This window comes from Pollicipes pollicipes, unplaced genomic scaffold (genome assembly GCF_011947565.3).
Source record: "Pollicipes pollicipes isolate AB1234 unplaced genomic scaffold, Ppol_2.1 Scaffold_7261;HRSCAF=8764_pilon_pilon_pilon, whole genome shotgun sequence".
NCBI classification, from domain to species: Eukaryota; Metazoa; Arthropoda; class Thecostraca; order Pollicipedomorpha; family Pollicipedidae; genus Pollicipes; species Pollicipes pollicipes.
In genome coordinates, this window is record NW_023597054.1 from 2705282 (window position 1) to 2723398 (window position 18117).

The 18117-nt window shown below is 57.3% G+C and overlaps 2 protein-coding genes across 6 annotated transcripts in view; one reads left to right on the forward strand and one right to left on the reverse strand.

Moving 5' to 3' along the window:
* Nucleotides 1–4112: 4112 nt before the first annotated feature.
* On the reverse strand, nucleotides 4113–11965 carry LOC119112195 (uncharacterized). 5 transcript variants are annotated; one of them, XM_037236278.1, is made up of 7 exons: nucleotides 11947–11965; nucleotides 10016–10306; nucleotides 8224–8355; nucleotides 7393–7448; nucleotides 6933–7011; nucleotides 6306–6504; nucleotides 4113–6097 (listed from the first exon to the last, which is right to left on the reverse strand). In XM_037236278.1, the coding sequence occupies exons 2-7, from the start codon at nucleotides 10157–10159 to the stop codon at nucleotides 5766–5768; spliced, it is 942 nt and encodes a 313-aa protein (XP_037092173.1). In that variant the 5' UTR covers nucleotides 10160–10306; nucleotides 11947–11965; the 3' UTR covers nucleotides 4113–5765. The 5 variants fall into 5 exon arrangements, with proteins under 5 accessions (XP_037092173.1, XP_037092171.1, XP_037092170.1 ...); XM_037236276.1 differs by lacking the exon at nucleotides 11947–11965 and adding an exon at nucleotides 11835–11940; XM_037236275.1 differs by lacking the exon at nucleotides 11947–11965 and adding an exon at nucleotides 11636–11940.
* Nucleotides 11966–16295: 4330 nt separating this feature from the next.
* The window catches only part of LOC119112495 (uncharacterized), a 6983-nt gene continuing 5161 nt past the window's right edge, over nucleotides 16296–18117 (forward strand). Inside the window, exon 1 of the mRNA XM_037236695.1 lies at nucleotides 16296–16660. The gene's annotated coding sequence lies outside the window, so the exon portion shown is untranslated. The remainder of the gene's footprint in view (nucleotides 16661–18117) is intronic.

An 18117-nucleotide genomic window follows, 5' to 3' on the forward strand; every position in this document is an offset into this window, starting at 1 on the left:
CCCCCCCCGTCGCCGTCATTACTCTGCGCTGCGGTCATGCTCACCTCTGCCGTGACTGAGCACTGCTGACCGATGCCGCCGGCGCCGTTCGCCTCTCCGCGGCGATCGTCGGCGGCACCGGTGACCTCCCCGCCCGCTGGCAGGCTCTGGACGACGCCGAGCTGCGCTGGCTGGGCCGGGACCACACGGCTGCCGAGGCGGAGGAGTGCCTGTGGCGGGCGGCGCCGCTCTTCCCGGGCCGGCTGACAGCCGATCTGCTGATCGGCCGGCCCGACCAGACCGCCGCGCGGCTGCGCGCCGAGCTGCGCCGCCCTGCTGCGCCTCTGCCGTCACCACGTGGCGCTGTACCAGCTGACGGCCCCGCGCGGCACGCCGCTGCGCCGCCAGCTGGAGCGCGGCGAGGCACGCCTGCCGGCGGCCGACCGCCAGGCGGCGCTGTACCGGCTGGCCGTCGGCGAGCTGGCCGCCGCCGGCCTCCAGCGCTACGAGGTGGCCAACTTCGCGCGGCCTGGCCACACCGGCCGCCACAACGTGGCCGTGTGGCGCGGCCGGCAGTACGCCGGCGTCGGACCCGGCGCACACGGCCGCCTGGTGGTGCGGCTGCACGGCGCGCGCGTGGCGCACGTACAGACGCCGGCGCCAGAGCGCTGGATGCGCACGGTCGAGGCGGGCGCCGCCGGGTCGGCGCTGGCGCGCCGCCAGACAGCTGGCGAGCTGCGTGCTGAGCTGCTCTGCACGGCGCTGCGCACGCGCCGCGGTCTCACGCGCGCTGATTGGCTGAGCGCCGGCGGCGGCGAAGGACAGGTGGCGCCACCTGCGCGGACACGCTGAGCTGCGCCGTCTGAGCACGCTGCTGGAGGTGTCAGACGAGCGCCTGGCGCCAACCGAGCGCGGCATGGACGTGCTGGATGCACTGTTGCCCGATCTGCTGAACGCGCTCGAGTCGCGCGACGAGCAAGTCACTGAGGACTTGGGCAGGACATCGGTGGCCCTGTCGGGGGAGGCCGCGCGGGGTCTCTGTGACTTGTCGCCGCCCCCGGTCACCAGACAGACTGGTCTCGAGTCACTGTGACGAGCAATGCGTCTTGGAGCCTGATCAGCAACAGTTGCGGTGGCTGGCTATGCGCCGATCCGTGCAGGTACTAGTGTGCAATACACCTCATAGATGGCGGAACACGCCAAACGCTGTCGACACCACCAGGCTGATTGAGATTGCCAAAAGTGAATTATTGGCCGCATAGGAACCAGGGGTATGTGAGGGCTGAGAGCGCTACAGCTGGTTGATGTTGCACTTTTTTGCCGGCCCTCGGGCCGTTTTGTCATCAGCACATACCGGCGGCACCAACCTGCCTAAAGACGTGCAACGGTGAAACTTTGTACGTGGTATGGGAGTCCCTGTTGGGAAGAATGAACTGGTTCGCGACGTCGCTCGTCATACAGTTAAAGTACAGTCATCCGTCCTGTTTCGCATGGATTTGGCGGCAGAAGTGCCGTGGGATATCCACTGAATCGGAGTCCAATAGGGCTACCGCGCACAGACTACTGACGATACTCTGGTACGGTGTCAGCTACCGGAAACCTCACGGAACATATCTTGTTAATTGGTGAGTAGATGCCGTTGTGAGCTGTGTGTGACGTCACGAGCGGTACGTGGCACCACGTTGCGAACTTGCCAGTGTTTGTGTGTGACGTGACTACCGGCTGTGGCGTCGCGGGCATGTTTCTCGGGGTGGTGTTTCCCAATGAAGAGAGGCATATCTTTCGAGGCGTTTGCCACTGGTACCAGGCAAACCGACAAACGCCGCCCAACAGCAAACGGCACCCTGCGCACCCGCGTCTGCGCTGTCTCCGCCTGTCTCCGCGCTCTCGCCGAGCCGTATCTGCTGCTGGCGCTGGTGTTGCCATGACCTTTGCGGTGTGGGGGCCGGCCGACCCACCAGATAGCCCCCACACACAGCGCCGGCGGCAGGGCGGTCGATACGGCCCGGGGTCGGCCGGGCTCTAGCACAGCCCGACGGCGCCGGTCAGCTATTGGTCTGAGCACTCAGAATGACCGCGGCTGGTACTGCTACCAGCCAGAGTGCTCCAATAACGATCCACTGTGACTCGTACCCAAGGCTTTTTGAGAGCCACTGACGTCATGGACCTTGCACTGTTACTATTATCGAAATTGGACGGTCATAATGACCGCGCCTTAAGATAGCCTCAGAAAACAATTAAGGTCAAAAAATGAAACATGACGTGGCCGGAAGTCGCTGATCTGTCGTGGAATTCGCCATAAATGAAATGAGCCCTCGTCAAACTTGTCTTTAATAAGTGACTCATGCTTGGTTGCTCTTCGCAAAACCTGATGAAGTGTTGGGTCTCATTTGGACTGACGAAGCATACACCCCTCATCTGTGCACTCGCTAGGTCCAACCTAGCCTCAGCAAGATTCGACGGGCTCTAGGAAAGGCGGGCTTCAGAGTGCAGCATCCGTACAAAAATGGACGTAATGGTCCTGACGGTGGGCGGTACAGGCGACACGACACCACTCCCCGAGCGGCAGGGGGGCCCACCGTCGGCGGTCCCCACTTCCCACATCACACTCGCGGTGATGGGGACGTGGAAATGGCAGCTGGTCAGCTGGTAGGAGCGTGGGAGGGGGTGCAATTACCCTGAACCTTAACCCGGTGGTGGTGTCGGGGAAAGGAACACCAATAGACAGCGTTTCGAAAGCATTCCGCCGCTGAGCAAATCGACGCTGCTGTACAGCTCAACAAGCATAACCCCTCCAAGCATATGTCTGTAACAGCTGGTGACCTGTTCGAGACAAACCGCGCCAGAGACCCACAGATGCACCTGTCATGGCCGCGCCGACAACGCGCCGTTCATTGCCACCCCAGTACCTGATGTGTCCGTGTTTCTCGCTCGTGTGCCCGTGTGTGGGGAGGCGCTGCAGACCGCCATCGGAGCCGGGTCTGAGAGGTCATGCACTTTGCCGCTAAGCTCGTGGCCAGCGTCCGCCGCTGCGACCACATTACGCCAGCATTGGAGACGCTGGGACGGTGCAGCGTGGCGGAGATGGTGCACCGACGTGCCTGTGTCGGTGTGCACCGTTCATTGCATGTCGGCGGGGCGCCCACCGATCTTCACTCGTTTGTCTGTAGGCGCGTGGAGGCCTCCCACTGTCATACAGGAGCCGCGGACCGTGGCAACCGTTCACTGCATCGAGAACGTGTCCGACTGCCTGCCAATCAGCGGCGGTTTCCGTACCCGGGTGGCTGCCGCACGGAACTGCTTGCCTCCTGTGGCGGCCCACGCTCCATTACGGCGTGCCTTCTCGCCTGTCTTAAAACTCTGAATTTGTCTTGTAACTTCTGACCTTAGGAATGTCTCTCGCACACCTTTATGTTGTAACGTTCTTGTTAGCCGACTGGGGGCAGAGCAGCCACCGCATGTGGCATTAATAATCGAACATCGCCAGCAACCAGGCATCAACAAGACATTCGAAGAGACACAAGGCTTGGTTGCCGCAGTTTGCCAAACTCAGCCGGCTGCGCGCGCGCTCGGCGGCCTGCCGCCCGTGGCAAGGTCGCCGGTCGCGACAGACGCGGCTTCCGAGACCCTCCCGACTGTGGCCAAGGTCGGCCGTCCCACCGAACCCCATGTCGGGCAAACCAGCACCCCGTGGCTGCTATCGTCGTCACGCATCGAGGCATTGCATAGAGATTCAACTCACCTTCTCACCAAACACTGACGTGGATTGTCGGGTGTGGGTGCAGCGCAACACCTTCCGTCTTTTTTAAAGGGTAGATGAGTTGCAAACAAGATAGCTCGCGAAACAACCCATGCAAAAATGTGAAGGATGAGGGTACTCACATCCGTCGACTCCTTGTGGAACCGTCCATAAGTTGAATATGGGACACTCGTTATTCTCAGCGCATAGTGACGCGCCACGCTTGGCTGACCCTTGGCCAGCACCGGGGGAGGAGCGCTGTGGCGCGTCTAGGCCGAAGCGTCGTACGATATACGAGATCCTCGCTGGGTGTTGGCTGGGCTGGGCCAGGCTGGGCCTCACTCAGGCTCGGCACGACTCAGACATGCAGCCTCGCCGAACAACAGAGACGGTCCGCTCCCGCATCCCTTGGCGTGTATTAGGCGAAGCGGACGTCACACCGGTGTCACAATGGTACACGACTAGCGGCACAAGTCAGCCCAGACGCAACAGTGACCTGGTCTGCTGCACCAGGGGTGGCGACGGCAGCGGGCAAACCGGTCCCGCTCTCTCAGAGCCGGCGCAGGCCTCACCACCCGCCCGCATCGCATGAGAACGTCTCGACGTGATGGGCACGATGGGGGAGCGACTGCTGCCGAGCCGGAGGGCAGCCACACCCGCACCACCGCTCGCCAGAGACAGAGCATGCACACTGCACAGGCAACGGAAGTCACCGATAAGTAGCAGTCAGTAAGGCAAGATAGGCTGACACCGTTAAAAATACACGGACTTCTGCACCAAAGGGCAATATTTAAGAACACGAGATACAAGGCATTACTGCAAAAATAAGCTACCAGTCACCATTGAATCCTCACTCTCTCACGAGAACAATCCCGTAGGGCCGGCATGGCAAGACCCCACGGCTTTGGTCACGTCGGCGTCATGTACCCTGGCTGCGGGCTGTGGCTGCCAATAACCATCCGGTTCCCAGAAACATGTAAAAACACTCCCGCAAAAAATGAGGTTATTTCGCAGGCGATACCGCTGGCCAATCATCATCGGACGACGGCCGCCAATGTCTCGTCAACATAAGTACCACGGCGCGTGCGCGGTGGCCACCACGGCAGCGACGCGCGCAATGTGTGCGGCTCTGGCGCCGCTGCATCGTAACCATTCTGAGCACCGCGCTGAGAGATCGGGGAGGTATTCCAGAAACGAATGAGGTTTCACTGACGCCAGTGAACCGATCAGGACGAAACAGCGCCCGTCTTCGGTAAGATATCGGGCGGCATGACGCATCTCCCGGTCACGACAGTCGCAGCGCTCTCAGAAGCGCCTCCGCAGGCTGCCGGCTGAAAGGGCCGGCTAGCTGCAGCTTCACCGGACCCAGCTCCGGACCCACACTTACTGTCATCGCCGGTTGTTTAAAGCTGCTGCACGGTTTGCAGTGATTGCGCTCCAATTCTAGCTAAATATGAACACCACGCGCTGTGCCCTCGGCGTGCGAGGTCAAATCCTCTGCCTTGCTAAAATACCACCATCTCAAAGAGCCAAGCACCAAGTGCTAGTGTGAGGAATGACGGGTTGCCCTCAATAGAGGCACGATAGAAGAGACTAGACGCGTTGATCCCGGCTTGGACGGTAGACAGATCGACAGTGGAACAGCAGCGTCATCACAGGTCAGCCGGTCACGACGGACCGGGTGCATAACAGGTGACCGCACCACAACCAGCCGCCTGCGGGTAGGTCAGACCGGCGCTCATCACGCCGCCGTACCGGGGCCCGGCTACAGACGCCCGACTCCCCTCGGCCGTGAACGGGTAACGGCGCAGCAACACATACCGCCAGCATCACGGGCCCGGAGCGTGCGCACAGATGGCTCATCTCAGACCGCTGTAGACAAGCGATCTGGTCATTTGCAGCCTGACCGCCGACCTCCTCAGATCGTAGCACTGTGACCTGAGCCCGGGTCGTCTCCAGATTACAGCTGCCGTGACCCGCCCCAGTGTGCCCCCAGCCTCGCCCTCGGTGCTCCACTCACAGCTATCTTCAGCCGCAAGCTCGTGACCTAATCCGATGACCCCGGGTCATCACAAACGGTGACCACAGTGGCCCGACACCGTGCCATGGCGGCGGTGTCCTGCCTCCGGCTCCGGGCGCCGCCAGCCTGCGGCCCCAGCCGGGACCAGCTCAGGCCGTCGTCGGACAGAGGACCGTGTCGTTGATGCTGGAGCCGAGCGGCGGCTCCGCCGGCCGCAGCAGCTTGAAGTCGTATTGGCCCTGCTTGGGGTAGTCTCCCTCGGGCCCGTGCAGCGCTCTCTGGCGGATGAACTGGCGCACGGCAGCCGCGTCCACGTGCGCCATCTCCATCCGGCAGCCCCAGGCCACCAGCGCCAGCGGCTGCCGACGCCACACGGACACGGTCAGTTGTGCGGCGGGTGGCGGTGCGGCGCCAGGCACGGCCGTCATGGAAAGCCACCGGGCCCTCCAGACCCGCCCGCCCCGGCTACGTGCAGCAAAACATATCCCGACCTGGTCAATGGCAGCATGACTTATTCAGCATCTGTGTTTTCACGCGTCAGCCGGTGTTTTCTGGCGGGCTTTGTACCCTGGCATGATGAAACAGAGGGCGCGCGATGAGTGCGAGCCGGTCGGTCGGGCCGCAGTGAGCTACCCACGCGCGCTGCCGAGAGGGCCGGGTACGGCGTGATGACATGCTTCCGGATGCAGCCGCGCACCAGCTGGCGCAGCTCCGCCACGGCCTCGTAGTCGGCGCACGGATGGTACAGCATGATCACCGAGCCGTGCTGCAGGGCACAGCCGCCGGTCACGGTACGGGCCGCGACACTGGCAGCACACGCCTCACTTCAGCCACGGCACCGGGATGGCGCGAAACAGGATAGCAAGTTGTCCCTGCAAACCACAGCTGGCAGTCCAACACGGCGCCCGATCGTTCAGGACTCACATCGGGAGATAGCAGGGAAAAGCATGACAATGCAATGTACGCATCCATAAGAACAGCGAGTGATACAAGTTGCGAATATCATGCAAACTATGCCGGCCCGGAGCAGGCCATCTATGAATGAACAGATCGGCCGTCCGCGACAGAAGGGACCCTCTGACGCCGGCCGGGGGGGGGGGGGGGGGGGGGCCTGATGAGGACATGGCCCTCTGACACCGGCCGGGGAGATGGCCTGATGAGGACACGCCCCAGCCGGCCCCTACTGCCGCTCACCTCGACGTTGTGCAGCCAGCGCTGAGGTGGCACGTACAGGTACTCCCCGAACACGGCCCAAAGCGGTCGGTGGGGCCCGCTGCAACACGGCGCCCGTCACCGGCGCAGCTGGCGACAGCTGAGCTCGGCCCTGCCCGCCCGCCCACACACGGCCAGGCCAGGTCCACAGCCCGTGCGACGGGCCACGCCGCGCACGCGCAGAGATCGCGGCACAGGCCGCCAGTGCGCCGGTGGCGGTGACACGTGACTGGCGTGTGGCGCCACGCAGAGCTGTCAAACGTTCGGAGGCAACGGACAAGCTGCCGTGTGACCTGTGCCAGGCCAACTACCACGCCTGAGCCATGCACGGGTAAATGGCGGGCCTTGCAAATGCTCACGCAAGAACCGTGGACATGAGTCACCTTTGTAGACTTACTCATTACTCACAAGGCATCAAGTAAACTCTCCTTCAAATACTTACTACGTAGGAATGGTTTCGTTATAGACGATCTTTTGCTTCATACAGATGTGGCGCGGCTGCCAAAGAATACAATAGAATCAGTACATCAGTTCTAGTTGAAGTGCAACGGCTCCACCTCCTGACTTCAAGGTACAAGAAGACTCTCTGAACTTCAAGGCACAAGAAGACTCTGAAGAACCCAGCTACAAAGCGGTGCCAGTTTGTTCGCGATGCGATTATACAAGAACACGGTAAGTGCCGTCGTATCACGCCAATGCAACAACCCTTTTCCAATATTTCGGTACCACGAAGGCGTCATGCGCGATACCCTACGTCATGGCTTCGATATCGCCAGGCGATGCCCTGCGTTCTCTTAATACGGTACTGAGGTCACGTGGCATGGCAGCCAGAGATGACCGGTGTCCACACAAGTACAGCCTTCCAACGACACCCCACCAATGGGCTATGTTGTGCCAACAAAAAACTTGTCAGCAATGACATCAACACCAGCTCAGAACCACTGACCACCTGAACACCCTTGACGGCAGCCGTGGCACGGCGGCCGAGGTACCCACCGGTGCACCGCTGAGGTGGCCCGGTCCGACCCGGCCCACAGCCCGCGCCCGGCCCGACCCGGCCCACAGCCCGCCCCGGCCCGACCCGGCCCGATTCGGCCCACAGCCCGCCCCCGGCCCGACTCTGCCTACAGCCCGCCCCCGGCCCACAGCCCGCCCCAGGCCCGGCCCATAGCCCATAACCCGTGGCACATATCCCACGCTGTCGGCCGGTCCGCACGGCACGGTCCGGCCCCGGCGCGGCGGAGTGCGGCCACAGCCGCGGCCGTATACGCACGTAGTACGTGGAGGCCAGGTGGACGCAGCTGTTCACGGGCGGCAGGTCATAGCGCACGGCCAGCCGCCGCTTGTACGGCAGGAAGCAGGTGTGGGGCACGGGCGAGCCGGCCCAGTCCATCGCCAGGGCCGTCTGTCGGCCGCAGAGGCAGGCGGTCACGTGACGGCTGACCGGGCACCACTGGACAGGCGTGGCAGGCGGGGCCGGGAAGGCTGACCGGGCACCACTGGACAGGCGTGGCAGGCGGGGCCGGGAAGGCTGACCGGGCACCACTGGACAGGCGTGGCAGGCGGGGCCGGGAAGGCTGACCGGGCACCACTGGACAGGCGTGGCAGGCGGGGCCGGGAAGGCTGACCGGGCACCACTGGACAGGCGTGGCAGGCGGGGCCGGGACGGCGGCCGACCGGTCACACAGTACACCAGCACCAGCCCGCGGCTGGCCGGTCACACAGTACACCAGCACCAGCCCGCGGCTGGCCGGTCACACAGTACACCAGCACCAGCCCGCGGCCGGGCGGAGGTGCACCTTCCGGATGGCGATCGCACCGGCTCACACGGTCAGATAGACCATGGAAGCACCTAGATAACAAAACATGCCCTCAAAAACAGAATCGGCTCGAAAGAAGTGGTGGTGAATTAGAGGGGGCAAAGGAAAGACGGGTCAACGATTGCCTTTGCTTTCCGTCCCCTGCCGCCTAAATGAACGATTTGCCGCCACTGCGCCGCACATTAAGCCTTGTTTGGTTGGACGCCGCATTTTCGGCCACTACAGTACGCCAGCTTAAGGTTGGGCAGCTCACGTTTGCCTCCCATCCTCTGCTCACTCACTAGATTTTTCACTGCTAAAGCATGTGCTTACTTGTAGCGCGCCAAGCTTACTTGTGTGCTCAATGGTGGAACGAGATAGTGACAAACGATTTTTGACAAACAGTGACAAACGACAACCTGCCTTCTGACGTCAACTGATCTTTAAAGCAGCCGCTGCCACCGTCCGTGGGCTATTCCAGGCGGGAGAAAATGACGAGTGTCTAAAGCGACTAGAACTTTGAAGACATGGGTGGTGAGGCAAGCGTTTTTCCTTTGTTTTCTTTCGCGCGGCTTCAATGCTAAATTCAGATTATTTTTATGAAATAGTGGGGAAGAGGGATTCCCTGATCTGTCTGCCTGCATCCGGCGTCCCTGAACGGGAAGACACGTCCGACGATCTGCTGCGAAACGCTGGCCACCCGTCCGCCGGGACGCTCGTGCCCCGTCGGGCCGGACTCACCCGGCCGTCTCCAAACACTCACCCGTCTACCGGCCTGTCCGCCGGGACGCTCGTGCCCCGTCGGGCCGGACTCACCCGGCCGTCTCCAAACACTCGCCCGTCCACCGGCCTGTCCGCCGGGACGCTCGTGCCCCGTCGGGCCGGACTCACCCGGCCGTCTCCAGACACTCACCCGTCTACCGGTCTGTCCGCCGGGACGCTCGTGCCCCGTCGGGCCGGACTCACCCGGCCGTCTCCAGACACTCACCCGTCTACCGGCCTGTCCGCCGGGACGCTCGTGCCCCGTCGGGCCGGACTCACCCGGCCGTCTCCAGACACTCACCCGTCTACCGGCCTGTCCGCCGGGACGCTCGTGCCCCGTCGGGCCGGACTCACCCGGCCGTCTCCAGACACTCACCCGTCTACCGGCCTGTCCGCCGGGACGCTCGTGCCCCGTCGGGCCGGACTCACCCGGCCGTCTCCAAACACTCACCCGTCTACCGGCCTGTCCGCCGGGACGCTCGTGCCCCGCCGGACCGGACTCACCCGGCCGTCGTCGCAGCGGTCGGTGGCGACGCCCATCTTCACACCGTGCTTGCTGTCGTAGAGGTCGCGCGGCGGCGCCGGCGGCGGCACGGCAGCACCAGCCGCGGCCAGCAGGGTCAGCGCCACGCTCGCCCAGCCCCACATCGCTCCAACGTCGGTGGCGCAGTGACAGCCGGCGAACCCCGCGGCAGCCGGCGACCGATGGGGGCGGGGCGGGGCCGCCTGGCCGCGTCACGCCCACACGGGGGCAGCACACTCGGCCGCAGCAGGCAGCCAGGCCTCTAGACACAGCTGAAAATGGCAAAGTAACCACATATTGTGGATGCACACCAACACTGAAATGTGCAAAACAGCAAGTATTGTGTAAGGTACAACTAGCAGAATCAAGATAGAAAGAAGATGGTAAAATGATTGATTTTGACAAGACCTGATTTTGATACCAAATGCAACATGGGTATCACGATGTCTCTGAGATGTGGGGGAGGGTAACAAATCATGACTGAGAGGAGGGGGGGGGGGGGGGGGAAGGGGGCACACTGGAATCTGGAAGCTTCAATCTTATCTGAAAATGGTAAGTCAGTATTACAATTTTTCAAATAGGTACTTACTAGGTACCTAATTGGAATTGGTGGACATCAGACATTGAAAGCATGCCATCTGAATACAAAATTGGAGGGTAAAAAACATTATTTAAAGCTTGAAGAAACATGCACTCCTGCATCTGTGGTTACACCAATGTCTACCCCCAGCAGTTACACCAATGTCTGCCCCCAGTGGTTATACCAATGTCTGCCCCCAGTGGTTATGCCAATGTCTGCCCCCAGTGGTTACACCAATATCTGACACACAAAAATTCATGTGTGTTCTAAACTTAGAACCAATTTGCCCTTACACCTTACCATTTATTCATCACACCACAGTGGGCATGTGTGCTTTAGTTACATGGTTCACTGAGAAAGGAAGTTTGGATGGAAGCTGATGGCAGTGTGGCTGTGAGAATCTGGCCTAGGTGATGGCTAATAATCAGGGAATGGGAGACAGTATGTATGTGCTCTATTTGCTGCAAGCTGGGGAGGTGTGCAAGGACAGCAGGATTGCTAGGCAATGCCTTTGGCATTAAGAGACAATAGGCCTTGTGATGCTGACATGTGACAATTCCATTTAGAAACACGAAACTGGCAGTACTCAGGTCAGAAAAAACACATTTCTGGCATAGTAGCAGTCATTTCAGGAAAATATGCCAGCCCACAAAAAATGAGAAAAATACAAAAATTATCATATTTTAGTCTGGTCTGAGCCTGATGTATGCATGCATCGGGCTCCACATATCACTGCTACATAGAAGTCCTATGCATCAGATGTTTTTTAGTTGTTGGCTGCACTGGTACACAATCAGTAATTGAGAACAGTGACATCAAGGAAGTAAAAGCAACAAGGTTTTGCACATTGGATACGGCTAAGTTCAGTGTAAAGAGAACATGCTGAATGAAATGGGCTTTGATGATCATTGTAGAGAAGGCATGATACTAGATCCCTACTGGATGAGGTGTCATGAGTAACCAATCAAATGTCATTTATCTTGAAAACACACAGCATGCCTACACATGAGTATAAACACACCAATGTAAAGAAACTGCTCCAACATGATGTTATATAACCAGTGTCTGAAACTTGGGTGTTTCTTTGTATTTTGGCCGCAAGATATTTTGCTCTCCACAAATATACACTGGAAAGAATGTAAGACATTGGTCTCCGTAAGGAACATCAGATGAAGGCAAGCTGCTCCTGAAACTTCGACAGCATCGCGTGCCACACTCACACGACTACACAAGAGACACTGCTTGCGGGTTACAGCAGAACCTCTCTACCATATCACATACAATATTTCCTTGCAATGTACTCCGTGCCCAGGTCCGCACCTTCCTAAGCACCAGAGTACCGCCCAGCCCACTCCCCGTCCAACAACTCAACACGGTCTCGAGCCCAAGGCTACTAGAAAAGGCCACGCAGACGTGACGTCACCATGGAACTAAAATTTGGTAGCCCGTAGCATGTTTTTGGCTGATACTACATGAAGGCTAGTAGATAATAGTAATATGCTAACGACCGGAGATTTCGCCCATAAACTGCGTATTCATCCAGTTCTAAATCCTAATTTTAATGCTATGTGAATAAATATTGTACATTTTGCATTCGTAACCTTCTAAAAATAAATCCGTTCTATGACCTGCCTCCAAAAATAGATCCTACTAAGCCACATTTCATAGATTTAGTGCTCGCGCCACATTCGTCGTAGTCAACGTGCCAGGACATTTATATGTAACGCCTCTTTGTGAAATGTATATTTATTCATGAATATATGGATATGATTCGCATGCTTACATTACACCTATAAACGGGCAATGATTGTCTATTTACTCGTAGGTTAACTTCCAGACCCATAATGTCGGATGGGTTTGTTGAAAAGGGTATGCAGGGAATAATGCCCCGACTACCGTCATATATCCCCTAGACTATTTCCCAGCTGAGATATGGGCCACCATTCCTTAACCGGCGAAAGTTGTAAATCTTGCCAGAAATCGTCCCATTTTAAAGAAAATCTGTTATTTTGAGCTGAAATGGAGCACCGCATTAACGTCCCCCGGAGTCCTCTCACTGCCTCCACTACGGTAAGCCAACCCTGAATCCACCCCGGCAACGCTCCTCCTAAGGCTACAGGACGTGCGTCGCAACTTCTCAACGATGAATGATGCAGATGGTCAGGTTCGCAGGCCGACCCCGGCTCGCGGCCCCCGCTGTCGGCAGTCGCCGTGAGGAGAACAGAGAGGGTAGGTGCACTGTCAGGAGCTGCTGTGGTGCGAGACTAAAATACAGAGAAGTTTTGGTGAAATACTTGGCGTCTCATTACAGGCTATTTCGGCGAAATGGCGACCGGATTTGATGTGAGACTGATACCAGAGTTCAGCGGTGCGAGTGGTGCAGATGTGGTGGACTGGCTTGAGAAAGTGGAGCTGATTTGTGGGCTGCAAAAGCCCCCAGCGTGCGAGGCGTCAGTGATTGCCTTGCGGCTGACGGGCGGCGCCTCAGCCGTGTACAGGCAGCTGCCAACTGAGGACCGGCAGGACGCGAAGAAGGTCAAGGACGCCCTGAGGACGGCATTCGGCGCCGACAAGTTCGTGGCCTACGGGCTGTTCACCTCGCGCCGGCTAAGGGCAGATGAGACGGTCGACGTCCACCCGGCCGACCTGCAGCGGTTGGCGTCGGTGTTCGGCGGCCTCAGCGACGAGGGTATGAGTTGTGCCTTTGTTGCTGGGCTGCCCGACGCTACCAGGCGCACGCTGCGCGCCGGTGCTCGCCTCGAAGGCCTGTCGTTGCCGAACCCGGTGGAGAGGGCGCGGGCCGTCCTCAGGGAGGACGGCGCAGCAGAGGTCGCGGCAGCGGCAGTTCAGCGAGGGCGATCGACGGCAACACGCTTCACCTGTTTCACCTGTGGACAGGCCAACCACCTGGCCAGGGACTGTCTCAGCGGTCTGGGTCGAGGCCGTGGGCGTGGACGACGCGGTGCTGATGGGCGCCAGGGAGGAGGAAGACGCTGCTTCCGGTGTGACCTGATAGGTCACGTGGCCTCATGCTGTCCGGGAAAGGACGCCGGAGAGGCGGCGTGATCGCCAGCCTCCTCCAGCTCTGCAGTAGACGGCGCTCTACCCACCGCGCGGCTGACAGTGGACGGCACCCAGTGTCGGGCGCTGGTGGACACCGGCTGCTCCGTGTCCATTGCTCACGTCTCTGTTTGCCACCGCTGTAGAATGCAGCCAGTTTATGTGATGACCCTGGGTGGAGACAGATACACGTGCGAGGGTACCGGACAAGTAACTGTGAGAACAGTGTCGGGTGCGGCCCGAATAGAGGTGCCTGTAACTGTCAGTAGGCCGCTGAACTTCGGGTTCATTCTGGGAATGAACGGCGTGAGGGCACTTCGGGACGTGTCCGTCAGTGCGTCGAATGCAGTGCAGTTCGGGGTCGACGCACTGCCGGCAGGGTCGGCGTCTCCGGTAATGGCAGCGGCTTGTGATGTGAGCGCAGCCGCCGCCGTGTCATCCGAGCCGGCCGGCCATGGCCGGGGTCAGAGAGAAGCGAGTGACGTGGGCGCGGCGGGCGGCGTGTCATCCGGTGCTGAGAATCGTGCCGACGTGCTGAGCTGTGTGCCGAGAGACTGGTTGCGTGACGATTCAACCTTTGAGCGTACGACGCCGGTCGGAGGTTGTGCGGTCATAGCAGATCGAGTGACGACCGATGGTCACGGAGTCGGCATGGGACCCACGAACGGTTCCACCGAGCAGGGGACAGACGGCCGCGCCGACCTTGAGATGGCGACCGCTGACATCCACGCTGGTGCCGGTCATCCAGGGATCCGACGGACGCAGCTTTATGCTCGTCGCGACGACGTTTCGTCGACAGTGACGCGGTCACAGGTGAGGAGTGTGGTGAACCGTTGCGGCACCTGTCGCTCTATCTACCCAGCGCCGGTGACTTGGTCACACTGATCGCTGGACGTGCAGGATGTGTGGTCACGGCTGGCGATCGACGTGACTCACTTTCGGGGGCAGTGCTACCTCTCTGTAGTAGACTGTGGACCATCTCGGTTCAGTTTGTGGCGGCTGCTTCGCCGGATGCCAGCTGTGCTGTTGACCTGCTGGAACATATTTTCCTGGAGAGAGGTGCACGTGTGGAATTGTTGTGCGACAATGACACCGTCTTTCGAAGCAGGCAGTCACAGGCATTCGCGGCACGATGGAGTATTCGCCTGCGGTTCCGAGCCGTGCATGAGCCCGGCGGCAATGGCATTGTTGAGCGAAATTATCGCACTGTTAAGGTCATTGCCGCCAGGAAGCAGTGCTCTGTCGCCGAGGCGGTGCACCTGTCGAACGTGACGCCGCGTGACGTTGAGACTGCGGCCAGTGCGCCGGCGGCCGCTGTCTATGTGTACCCTGTGCGGGATTGTGTGCGGCCTGCTACTGATCAGCCGGTGATTGTCGAGCCGCGAGAACCATGTGACACCGATCGGTATGCTGTTGGAGACTGTCTGGAGAGTATACTGTCTGGGTTCGTCGTCGGGGGACACGGTGTACGGAAACGTCACAGCCAGGAGTGGTGTCAGGCATCATTTCAGACCAAGTGATGGAAATTGACGGCGTACCGTAGCATGCACGAAATTTGCGTCGTAGGGGCGATAGTGCTGCCGAGATAGGCGAAGCCGGTGACGGAGGCGCGGATGACAATGATAGTTTGTTCGTGGGGGTGCTTGTGGCTGAAGAGGCTAGTGATGCTGATCACTTTTGGAATGCTACTGGTGCTGATGATAGTGCCGGTGTGGCTGCTGACGATGATGCCGGTGTGACAGACGACGGTGACGCGCGAGTGTTGCCGCGTCGGAGCGGACGAGAGCAAAGGCCCGTGTGATTGTATACTTGTTGATCATTAGGATCAGGGTGGGGTGTGTGTAGTGCAGTTGTACTTTGTGTCCTGCGCCCCTGCTGGGGCGGGGCGCGGCACGTGGTCAGGTTCGCAGGCCGGCCCCGACTGCGCGCCAGATGCGCGCCGCCAAGGCCGGCCCCGGCTCGCGGCCCCCGCTGTCAGCAGTCGCCGTGGGGAGAGCAACGAGGGTACGTGCACCGTCAGGGGCTGCTGCGGTGCGGGACTAAAATACAGAAAAGTTTTGGTGATATACTTGGCGTCTCGTTACAGCCGTCGTTTCTCATCTCCACCCCATGTTTTTGTTGCGGTTGTCGTGTGTTGTACTCTTTTAAACAAGCTGCTTATAAGCACTTCCGGCCAGAGTCCTCCGGGATAAATCGCTGGTAAATGGGTGAATATGTCACCCCCATCTCTCTGTCGGGGTCAGACTGGCAAGCGCATTTCAGCAAGAACTTTGTAGCTCTGGTGCAAAAAAATGTTATTTGCCAGCTAAAAATGCTTCATTTAATGCGCTAGATGTTCACAAATTTGGTTTATGAGATTTTCCTGTGTTTAAGCCAACCCGCAAACAGCGTTTTCACTTGGCCGTAGCATTGGTGCCATATGACTTAGTCCCATGATGACGTCACGGCATCGCTACCCAGAATGCAGTAATACGGGGCTTGGTTAGTACGAATAATTGCTAAGAGGGGAACCGTGTTTGGTACCAATTGGTGCTAAAACTGGTGGATCGCGTAGATACCAAACAACACAGTCCGGTAGCCCGAGGCTCAATGGAGGAAATGAGGCTATGTGGAGGTGAACCTCCTGAATTTCTTTTCGTTCTGTGGGAGTGGAAAACCTTCGCTATGTTGGCATCCCAATTCTCATTTGATTACGAGTTGCTTCTATAGAAGGACGCGGACGGTCGGTCGGTGGTCAGTGAGGGGCATGGGCAAGCGTCTGGGAAACGTGCCCAGAGGCACTTCCACGTAATTTGCAGAACAACATTTTGTATCGGATGAGAATGATATCATTATATCCTGGACTACAGGGCCTGGGTCCTGCGGGTAGTGCGGAAGATGGAAAGGGCTTTTCGGCTGCAGTGGTCTGCATTAGGCATGGGTTTGGCTCAAATTTCTTGAGTTAGCTAAGGAATGGCCCACAGAGTAAAGGATCTGCCATATATAGGTACTGTACAGTGAGCTTATATTTAGCCGCCATGTTCTCATTTTGCTTCACATACCCCATCCAATCCCCCTTCTCATTTTGCTTTACATTCCTTACCCAATCCCCCTGCAACCCATCATCCGGTCGGCATTGATCAAATTTCATGGATTATTGTCACCTTGGCCCCCTACATTTTTCTGGTTCTTGATGCTGCTTGATGCGCAGTAATGTGATCGCGAGTAGTAATGGCGCCGGTGTCGCGGGTGCTGTGTGTGTGTGTGTGTGTATGTGCGGTGCTCGGGAGCTCGCCATAGTAATTATTTTTAAAAAATTTGAAGGTAAGAGCATGTATCTACCTGTTTTGTGATTATTTACAATATGTCCTGCCTTAAACACAACAAATGGTGTACAATTATTTTTTCTAACATTAGGTAGGAAAGTACACCCTGACCATAAATAGTTCTCAGCTGAGATTTAGGATATTCTAGGATCAACAGCATGGTGTTTGCTGCCTAGAAATGCAACAGATTTATGATGTAAAAAGCAATGAAATTAATGCTGCATGGTGTTCACTTAAAGTTTTTGAAATGGTATGTTAATATGCCCAGAACATGATGCATATCTTCATGCTGCCAATCAAGTTCAGCCATGATTCACTGATACAACATTGTTAGAAATGATTGGCTCATGATTCAACTCATGAAATGTCTGACTTCTATGATTCAGGTCATGACTCTAAGCAGCATTTTTCCTAGTGAACAAATGCAACTTATATCTCATCCCAAAACAATTGACTCATGAGTTGATTCAGAATCCACCTAGCATTAAACATGCATGTGCATATATGTGTGCAAAAGTATATATATATATATATATATATATACTTTTGCACACATATATGCACATATATATATATATATATATATATATATATATATATATATATATATATATATATATATATATATATACTTTTGCACACATATATGCACATGCATGTTTAATGCTAGGTGGATTCTGAATCAACTCATGAGTCAATTGTTTTGGGATGAGATATAAGTTGCATTTGTTCACTAGGAAAAATGCTGCTCAGAGTCATGACCTGAATCATAGAAGTCAGACATTTCATGAGTTGAATCATGAGCCAATATATATATATATATAGATATATATATATATATATATCCTCTGGTTCATGGCTGATATTCTGCAAACCTCTGGATGGAAAACATTGGTGCTCCTGGTAGAAACTTCCAGTAAGAATTATGTGCTGATGTAAAGTCTTATGACCTATGCTACATGGTAATAATTTTGACTTGACACAGCATGTCAGTTTGTCTAGGAAGCACCATATTTCCTCATGCTGCCAGTTTATTTTCAGCCTTGTGACTCACTGATACAACATGGTTGTGCATATGATTCAGCTCATGAAATGCATAACAAATGGGAGTCAGGTCATGAGGTAAAGCAACATTTTT